This window comes from Acanthisitta chloris, unplaced genomic scaffold (genome assembly GCF_000695815.1).
Source record: "Acanthisitta chloris isolate BGI_N310 unplaced genomic scaffold, ASM69581v1 scaffold29334, whole genome shotgun sequence".
In the NCBI taxonomy this organism is placed as follows: domain Eukaryota; kingdom Metazoa; phylum Chordata; class Aves; order Passeriformes; family Acanthisittidae; genus Acanthisitta; species Acanthisitta chloris.
In genome coordinates, this window is record NW_008668249.1 from 846 (window position 1) to 11382 (window position 10537).

The window sequence follows — 10537 nt, forward strand, 5'->3', positions numbered from 1 at the left end:
TGCAGTGCTTCATGTAGTTAGAGGGCCCTTCACTACTGGAAAGAAAGTCAACAGAATTTATGAGTTCTTGTTATCTGCAATAGGCAAGTGTTTTTAAAATTTACTGGCCCACTGAACTCAACCAGAGTTTAATGTTGAAATAAAACTGTGGGTCTTTGTCTCATTTGCCTCATCAGCAAAATGAGAAGTTGTAAAAATGCCAGGTTAGCTATGAAGCTGCTTAGTAGTAAGTATTAAACAGAAAAAATGTAGGGAGAATGGTCTAAGTTCCTTATTTAAGCAAAGTTTGTATAGCATCTAAATAAAACCTGATTTATTGACTGAATGCTGGTGTTAAAAAAGAAAAGTTTAAATGCTTGCTGTGATGAACACAATCCTGGCCATGCAGTAAAAATAATACACATTGTCTATAAGCAAGTAACCATCACCTGTATTGCATGTTGCCAATTGTATGTATTCACAAATAAAGGTGTTGCTCCTGTTGCAGAGCCATTTTGATCCTAGCACAATAGCTGAAGCTTGCTAACAGAGTCGTGACTGCTTCTTGGTTTGTGCAGGCGTTTGGATTCGAATGCTCTTCACTGCGACTGTGAAATCCTGTGGCTGGCCGAGCTGTTGAAGACGTATGCAGAGTCAGGTAATGCTCAAGCAGCAGCTACCTGTGAGTATCCACGGAGGATCCAGGGAAGATCAGTGGCCACAATTACACCAGAAGAACTGAACTGTGGTGAGTTTGCCATTTCCTGATGGCTTCTTTATTGTGTTACATATACCAAGACTGTTTGGGATGTTTTGTTGGAATTTATTGTTCTGTTGGCTTTGATAACACTGATTAGCTCTGGCTAATACTGGTTATTTTCAGAAATCATCCTGTGTTCCCACTCTGGTTTTGTCTGCTTTTGGCAGAATTGATTGCTTTTACCCCTCAGCCTAACTTTAATTAAACAAATATAGCCACGTTTGAAATTCCTCCTTGAGGAACCTAAGCATAATTACGCTGAAGGAGTTTATTTTTCCTTTTTATATTTCAATTTTGATCCTAACAAGATTGTCAACCAGTGTCTTTGGTGTTGTTTTAATGTTGTTTGGTGTCCTTTATTCCCTTCTATACAGGGGAAAAGAAGGAAAGAAGCTTTACTGAGTTGGTCCGGATGACACAGTTCTTGCTCTTAAAATTTTTGTTCATATTATTGGAATCAGGGTTAGAACAGTGAATTTCTTTTTCACTCAGCTGTAGTTACAAGGAGTGCCCCACACAGGCACTGAAATCCTCTGTCACTGAGGATTATTAGATAATCACTTTTATCATCTTTTTGTTTGTCTGTATTCCTTCAGCCTAGAGGTGCTAAAGCTTGGCCCCATGGGAATTCTGGGTCTCAGCCCAGCACCTCTTGTGTTCTGAAATCAAAATGCAAATTTCTCATCAAGATACAGGCATTTGTCTGCCCAGCTATATAATGAAGACAAGGTATAAAAAAAGTAAATTGTCCTTTTGGTTATGTGTTAGATATAATTCTGGTCATGAGAATTACAACCGTAAGCATCTACAGGGTTCTTGGAAACGATGGTACAAAGGGGATTTGGTGCAAGAATAATTCACATCACATCCTACCAGCTCTCTGCACATCTAAAGAGCCTGAGTATGGAAACTGCAGGAAAAAGCTATAAAAATTATTCTGTTGAAGGCAGGTTAGGCACTGATATTTATCTAGAGGAAGTTATTTTAAATGGCACTTGCTGCTTTAAACTTTTTCCTTTATAAGCAAATTGAGTCTCTGTTCAAATAAATAAAACAGCCGCTTTAGAACCTGATACAAATTTGCACAATCCATTTCCAGTCTGCTAAAAGGACCTAAGGAACAATGGAGGAGGTCAGAAATCCCACAGTAACTTTTGCATAGAGAAAAATGCATTTAATCCTGCTTAAACATATAAATACTGTAAGTTAAAACATTTGTGAAAACTATTTTTATAAGGTGTCTGGAAAATTTTTTTTATTTACTGTTTTTTACTAGTTTTAAAACAAGTAAAGTTTCCTTGTATGTTTTATTGTTGATACAGAGAGGCCAAGAATTACATCAGAGCCTCAGGATGTGGATGTTACCTCAGGGAATACCGTGTACTTCACTTGCAGAGCTGAAGGCAATCCTAAGCCAGAAATTATCTGGCTTCGAAACAAGTAAGTTTAAAAGAGGAAGAGAGAAACTTGATGTAAGTATGTTTGCCTCTGTGTGTATACATCTCTAGGTGCTTGTCCACATTCTGTATGTGCTAATATATGGAACAGTTACAGCAGAAACATTATAATTAAAGTAAGCATATGAAGTGATAATAACCCATATATGTTTTATTAAACACCTAAGAGTTTATAAGTTTAGAAAATATTATTTTATTACTCTAACACTATTGGTAAGATGTTTAACTGTAGGTATACCTGCAAAGTTACTGACACCTGTAGTATTACATCATTTATATGTATGTACCAGGCAGTCCTATGTGGACATGTTGCATATACAGTCTTAGGTTTACTTGGTGTTTGCATATGTTCTGAGGCCCAGCAAAAGCTACATTTTTGAAGGACTCTAGCTGGAGTTGAGTTTCAGAGAAGGTATTCCTTGAGCAGCTCCTTGGAGGCAGCTTTTCTCCAAGGTGTAGCTCGATTCCAGGAGAGGAATATCAATATATCAATATCAGTTTCCAGGCTCCTCAGACTGGTACATGGAGGGCAGGCAAGTACTTACATCATAGGATTGTAGGGTAATTCAGGTTGGAGAAGGTCTCCAGTATAGCCTCCTGCTCAAAGCAGGATTATTCTAGGTTGCTTTATCCAAATGGGTCATAAAAGTCTCTAAGGATGGTGGTAGCACAAGCTGCCTGGGCAGCCTGCTCCATTGCTTTCCTCTCCAGTTATGGGGTGGAGGGAATGGTCTGTAAAGAAGACTGTGTTTCAGCAGTCCAAGGGCCATCCTGCTGCAGAATGGCTGCTCAGGCTCTGTCCAGTGCCTGGCTGCCTCCAGCAGTGCTGGGCACAGCACAGCTGAGCCAGCCACGTGGCGGCACTCTCTGCCTCAAGCTGGTGTGAATTTACAATGGACACATGAATTGTGAGTTTACCACTAGCTAATCAGACTTTGGCATAATAATGCTCTTACATAAGCGGAGAACTGGATCTGGAACATAAATTCCCTCACATTTTATATAAACCATTTTAATTTGTTAGTTGCTGATAAAATGGAATGATGTAGAGTCATGATTCTGTACCTTTCTGCTGATGTCAGTGAGAACCCCACATGCAGCAAAGGTACTGCATTTATGGAGCATGTCAAGAACAGAACTTTGGATGGTATAAGTATTTAATTAAAATTTTAATTGGTTTGTGTACTTTTTATAAAGAACAAAGAAAACAAGTATTCAGAATACACATGCGAAAGTTTTAAGAAGAAATTTGAGCTTAGAGTGTGGGATTATTGACTCTGGCTTGTTTCCTGACTGCATGAATGAGACCAAAGCTTTTTGCAAGGTAGTTGAATATGGCAGGATCTCTGTCAAAAGGTATCAACCACTCAAGCAGTATGTTGAATAGATAAGTAGGCTGGGTTTTGTCCTTGGGAGATGACATCTCATCCCTTCTCTGTCCTTTCTTCATCATGTAGTGAGGGGTGAAGTGAGAAACAGTTCCTTTAATAAAAATCCCTAAGGCTTCTTAGTTAACATCACAGAAATGCATCCATGACATAACTTGAAGATCCGATGTTAACTTATATTTTCAATCAGTACAAATTATTATCAGGTTCATGAGTGCTTCTTGAGCAATCCAGGCACAGGTTGGCACAAAGATGGTTTGATAGCAACTAGCCACCCTCCTAGTAGAAGGTATCTTGAGTGTTGCACTTACATGATACACTTTCAGGAAACAGTTTAAATTGTTTTGCCAGTTGGAACAGCCTTAAAGAAAAATAAGACCAGGTTTGCACATTTTGTTCACTTTTTTCCCTGCAAGCTTTTACTCATAAAGTATTTTGGGTTTTTGCTTTTGAAGATGTAATACTTGCATAAGCAAAATTGGTTCATTTTTTGTTTTGCCTCTTCTTCTCTTTAGGAGAAAATTTAAGGTTCTATTCTTCGACTTAACAAAGTAAAGGTTTTTCCCCCTTCAGTTATTTTGAGTTGGATTTTATTATTTGACAATTTTCTGTGCTTGTGATTTAAAGGTTTAACTCCAGCAGATTCTTTTCTTCACAGTAATGAGCTCAGTATGAAAGAAGATTCCCGTCTAAACTTGCTAGATGATGGCACGTTGATGATTCAGAATACTCAAGAAACAGACCAAGGCATTTACCAGTGCATGGCAAAAAATGTGGCTGGGGAAGTGAAAACTCAGGAAGTTACTCTTAGATACTTTGAGTCACCAGGTAAAGAACATGAGTTTTTCATTTAGATAGAGAATGGGTTTGATAATTAAGATTTCTGAAAAATAAGATGCTTTGGCTCTTGCATGTTCCTGACATGTAGATGTGTGCTACTTGGGCGTCTTAAAAACTATATCATGAAGCTGTAATACTCCTAGAACAAAAATGCAAAACAGCTGGTTAATTAATATGTTTATTGCAGTATGCAGTTTTGATGATAGTCTTATAGGCTGTCGAAGGGTTAGGAAAAAGGGCTGTTGCATTGCAAAATTGCTCAATGCAATAATGTTCTGTCTGGATACCTGAAAACCACAAGCTTATGAACAGGCCACTCATGGAAGCTGTGGCACACCCTATGCAGCCATCCTTGCTCAAGAGGTTTTTAGCTCTGTCTAGCCAAGGCCTCATGTTTGCAAGTACTAAATTCCTGTCCAGGACTGTAATGTTTTTAAAACTCAAACTTTGCTGTGAGGACATTTTGTTTTGACACAAAGCATCAGGTAAACTTAAAATGTCACTGCAAAGCATGCATGTACTTGGGAGAAGGTACCAAAATGTCACTTAATCAGTTTTGTCTTTTTGTGCACTTACAGCAATTATTAACCAGTTTGTTTTTCTAGGTCTCAGTGTCTATGTCTCTGAAGAGATCCTTATAAAGATCAGCATGGAGAGCAAAATGTTAAAAAATTGTTTTAATGGGAGTTAAGATACAACATCAGTGCAATTATGAGCTTTTGTTTTTTATTTGTTGATGTTTCTTAATGTTAGTTAGATTAGACTTAAGGCAAGGCAGAGTTGGCACCAAGTTTGGAAGTATGTTGGAACAGAGCTATTAAAAAAAAAACCCTAGATGCCCCAAACTATTGCAATACTTGGCTAAATTATTTCTGTGCAAGTTGAAAGTCATATTTAGGTATTGCTGTTTTCTTACAGCCCGACCAAGTTTTGTGATTCATCCACAAAATACTGAAGTGCTGGTTGGAGAGAGTGTTACCTTGGAGTGCAGTGCAACTGGGCACCCTCAGCCACGAATTACCTGGACCAAAGGCGACAGAACTCCTTTACCAAATGACCCTCGCATCACCATAACTCCATCAGGAGGACTTTACATACAAAATGTAAAGCAGGAGGACAGTGGCGAGTATACCTGTTTTGCAACTAACAGCATAGATAATATTCATGCAACTGCGTACATCATAGTCCAAGGTAAGTAACATTAAACTGGGAATGACGTATTACTTGAAATTGTGTGGTTTTGTGGTTTTTTTCTGAATTGTCAGAGCCAAACTAAAATTGTAAGAGGTTTTACTTTTAATTACGCTGTTGTAGTGCATAGGGAAGTTGCTATACATTTCATGCAGAGTAAGATATTATATACTGTTTCTCTGAAAGCTGTTTCATTGATTATTCTCAGAAGTTTGATTTTTGAAATGCTTATTTCTTTTTATGTTCTGAACAAACAAGCAGTGTCAATTTTTTAACAAATTAAATATTTTCATTAACAGGCAGCAGTTCAAGAGATTAGAATTTCTGCCGGGAGTACGAGAAACGGAGTTTTGAATACAGATCTGTGCTGCTTTTCTTTTGTAGACACTTCAGTGAATGCAGGAACATTTTTCTTTTGAATTTGACAGAAACTATCACTTTCCCAGCTGAGCCATTAGCATAGCTTTTCTGCAAAGCAAAAGTTGAAGTACTCTTGCAATAATTTTGGTATTGTATGTTAATAGTGTGATTATAAAATATTTGAGAGCAATCTATCAAAAGTTTCTATATATATATATAATTTTTTTGCAAATATTTTGATGCTGGAACTTATATTTGCAAAATATTTTGGGTGACCATTAAGTCTGCTTCTGCTTTCATGTTAAAATAGCTGTTTAAAGGAGTTTAGACTGTAAAAGCCTTGTTAGTGAGCTCAAAAGCCATACAAAACAATTTGTCGATGTGGTTTGTGCATATATTATTCACCAATGGATCGTTGTGTTTTGAGAGCTGAAAAAATCACTTCTCACACTGGTGTAGTGCACAGTGTTATTGCAAAAACTGGCCCACAGTCTGCTCACTGCTTTCCTGCAGTGTACAGAAGAAAACAAGTGGCTCAAGATGGTTTTTATTACATTGCATTTTCTTCACAATTTAGCTGAGGAGTTTTGAGAGAAAGAGAAGGCATTTTTAATCCGGGAAACACTGTGTTTGATTCTACAAGTCTTACTGTACCTCTAGTTTTGGATCTGTGAATAGAGATCCCACAGGCCTTCATGTATGCCCGGGCCAGGTCGTGAGAGAGATGTTCCTGTTGCACAAGTGATTGCCCTAACTCTCTGCTCTGTAACAGTCACAGTATAAGAGATTCCTGTTTGCATCTCTCTTCCCACCAATATGAGCTATTCAACTCACACAGGAAATGGTACTTTCAGACAGTCTTGCATTTTTCAGTTGTTGTTTTGTTGGGTTTTTTTGTAAACCAGCTTTTATTTTCTTTTCTGTAGCTCTACCTCAGTTTACTGTCACTCCTCAAGACAAAACAGTGATTGAGGGACAAACTGTTGACTTCCCCTGTGAAGCACAAGGCTATCCCCAGCCTGTTATTGCCTGGACTAAAGGAGGTAAGCGTGTTGCATTCTTACTTTTAAACTACTAGTATAGTTCAGCTGTCATAATGTAATCACTCATGTATTGCAAGGAATTGCATGTATTTGTTTAGATGCTTCAGCCTCTGAAGGAAACAGGGCTCATCTCTTTCTCCTTTAGCTAGGAAAGGTGAGGTCTCCCACAGAAGCTGGCTGCCCAAGCATTTTTCATTATTCAGTAAAATGTCAGTAAAGTATATGTATCGATAATAGATTCCTAATAGTAAATATTTAAGAAATATGAAACAAAGCACATGGAGCAGTGCCTAACACTGCTGGTTTACTGCAGAAGAAATGAGAGATTGCTGTCATTAACTGGAGATGTGAAATTAGGTGGGATATACTCTCTTCAGAAACCACAACAGTCCAGTCTGTAACTGGCATCAGTATACCTGCATCTCTGTCACTTAACGCTCATTGACAGGAACACTGAAGTGCACTCTGATGGCTTTTTATCAAGTTATGACTGTAAAGGTATTAAGCCAAAACCAGCAAGAAGAAGTGTTGTAGTGGATGTTTTATCAGTAAGCAAGTATTCTAGTTGATTCAAATGAAATAGCTCTACCAGGCAAAACAACTCTTAGGAAATTCTAAATTGTAGTAGATAACGCAGATTGTTACCAAACTGTTGATCATTATGATGCTGATAATGCCCTTGTTTCTCCCTCTACTAAGTTTGCTTCAATCAAATGAAAGAAAAGAAGGATAGGGTAGGGAAAATGATGTGTGTTCGTTTTTGTTATATTCAATTTTCAGGGCTGTATGTATTTTTCTGTGGATTCTCTACATGGCCTAGGCACATGAGATGAATTGTGTCTTACTCACACGGCAATAATATGAAATGAGCAGTTACACACATTGGTGTTTTTATGATGCCTTCTCATTTGGATGCCTTCTCATGCTCCTTAAATGAACATATACTTATTTCTACCACAAAGAAGAGACCAGGATTATGACTGTGTGCATATGTATAATTTGTTTGCTTTCTGTGCTTATTTTCTGAGAAGTAAAGGTTTAAAATATAGTGTTTGTTTGGTTTTTTCAGAAACTTTTAATTTTTTCCAAATTTTATCAAATTTAAAATTTCCTGAATTTCCCCTTTTCTGACACAAAGGGACTTTGTTGCTATAAGCAGCAAACGTTGTTATTGTATTTTTCAGGAGGCCAGTTATCTGTTGACAGAAGACACCTAGTTCTGTCCTCCGGAACCCTAAGGATTTCCAGGGTTGCTCTGCATGACCAGGGCCAGTATGAATGCCAAGCTGTCAACATTATCGGGTCTCAACGAATTGTCGTATACTTGACTGTGCAGCCTAGAGGTATGCTCTCCATGTACAGCTGCTGAATGAAAAAAGAGAAATGTTTAAGCTTACATGAAAACAGTACTGTGTGTGATTGTTTCTGAGTATATTTGCATTTAGATGCCAGATGGTTTTTAATAAATACAATGTATGGATATTTACCAGTATTTATAAGGAATGTCATTCCTCTTGAACAGTCCGTCTTCTAGTAAAGAGGTTTATTTAGCCAGTCAGCTGCTCCTCAAAGGACTTAGGCTCCAGAGCCTTCACCAGCTCCATTGCTCTTTTCTGGACATGCTCCAGTACCTCAATGTCCTTTTTGTAGGGAGGAGCCCAAAACTTAACACAGGATTCAAGGTCCGGCGTCACCAGTGCCGAGTACAAGGGGGCAATCACTGCCCTGGTCCTGCTGGCCATACTATTGCTGATACAAGCCAGCATGTCATTGCCCTTCTTGGCCACCTGGGCACACTGCTGGCTCATGTTCAGATGACCGTTGACCAACACTCCCAGGTCCTTTTCCACTGAGCAACTTTCCAGCCACTCTTCCCCAGCCTGTAGCACTGCATGGGGTTGTTGTGATCCAAGTGCAGAACTCAACACTTGGCCTTATTGATCCTCATACCAGTGGCCTCAAACCATCAATCTAGCCTGTCCAGATCCCTCAATAGCACCTTCCCACCCTCCAGCAGATCAACATTCCTGCCCAACTTGATGTTGTCTGCACACTTGTTTAGGGTGCCATTGATCCCCTCATCTAGGTTATTGATAAGGTATTAAACAGAACTGGCCCCAACGTACTGAGCCCTGGGGAAGACCACTTGTGACCAGCTTTTGACTGGATATATCTCCATTCACCATCACTCTCTGGGCCTGACCGTCCAGCCAGTTTGTTACCCACCAAATAATATACTCATCTACACCGTGGGAAGCCAGTTTCTCCAGAAGAAAGGAAGTTAATCTCAGAGACAAATTTAAGCAACTCAAATTTGCAGATAGAATAACATTATAGATTAAGAAATGTTCAGTAACTGATGAAGTGCTGACCTCTTTTTAGATCATGTTTTGCACAAGTTTTATTTCATACTTTATCAACATACCATTTGGGTTTTTTTAGTGACTCCTGTATTTGCCAGTGTTCCCAGTGACATGACAGTGGAGGTTGGCACAAACGTGCAGATCCCGTGCAGTGCTCAGGGAGAGCCAGAGCCAGTCATTACATGGAATAAGGTACTAGATATTTGGTTATTGCAGAAGGGCAGTGGTCTTTTCATCTCTTCATAATTAGCTATGTAAAGTGCACTTCGTCAAATTATTGCTTGCTCTGATGTCTGAAAACATTACCTGAAGTTCAATTACTAAATCTTTAATATAGACCATGTATATAGATACTAAACCTGAATTTTATGTAGATAAATATTTATATAGTTATGCAAATCATTATTCAAACCAGCTAAAATTCCTAATATGTGCCTTAAAAGGTCTGTGTATTTTAGTGACAGTTCTGTGTGAATAACCTATTAATAGTCACGCTTTCAATAATAATATAGGTATAAAATAATAAAAAATGCTGTATTACTTAGCCATTTGACACTGTTAGGTTGACACTTCGACTAGGACAGGCTTTGATAACTTGGTAACCTCTCTGTGACTTTGATTTCCATTGGTGTAATAATTGTTGTATCAAACCATAGAGTTACTAGCACAGTTACCAGTGAATTAATGAGTTTCTAATATTGATCTTCGATTTTCCTAATTATTTTCTCTTCAATTAGTGAGCATTAGAAAATGTTCTTTAATGAACCCTAAATAGGTTCTAAATGCATAGCACATGAAGAAATGATACATATAAAGCTCTTGAGATCTATTTCAGTTGGTTAATTTTGAGTAAAATCAAATACATGTGTTCTCAAGATGTACTGGCTTATTTTTGGGTCATAGATTTTATGTGCTGAGAGCCTATAACTATTAAAATACTTTGATTTTTAATAATGAATGCTTTTTAAAGTAAAGAAATGCTCTGTATAATGTAGAAGTGCATATTTTTTTTCTATATAAGCTTATCTAAATCTATCTGACTGTGATCTTGGAATACCAAATAGAAATGTAAAATAAAAAGTAAAAATAGAACAGAAAAAGATGGCAAAAATTCAGGTATGAAAACAAAAGTGTGTTTAGAATAACTATACTTTGT

At 37.9% G+C, this 10537-nt stretch overlaps 1 protein-coding gene across 1 annotated transcript in view; it reads left to right on the forward strand.

The window, feature by feature from the left end:
- Window positions 1-557: 557 nt before the first annotated feature.
- The window catches only part of LOC103800444 (peroxidasin homolog), a gene marked incomplete at its 5' end in the record, with an annotated part of 38206 nt that continues 28226 nt past the window's right edge, over window positions 558-10537 (forward strand). Inside the window, 7 exons of the mRNA XM_009072820.1 lie at window positions 558-727; window positions 2062-2179; window positions 4243-4412; window positions 5343-5615; window positions 6902-7018; window positions 8203-8361; window positions 9461-9573. Coding sequence (XP_009071068.1) covers window positions 558-727; window positions 2062-2179; window positions 4243-4412; window positions 5343-5615; window positions 6902-7018; window positions 8203-8361; window positions 9461-9573 — 1120 coding nt within the window. The remainder of the gene's footprint in view (window positions 728-2061; window positions 2180-4242; window positions 4413-5342; window positions 5616-6901; window positions 7019-8202; window positions 8362-9460; window positions 9574-10537) is intronic.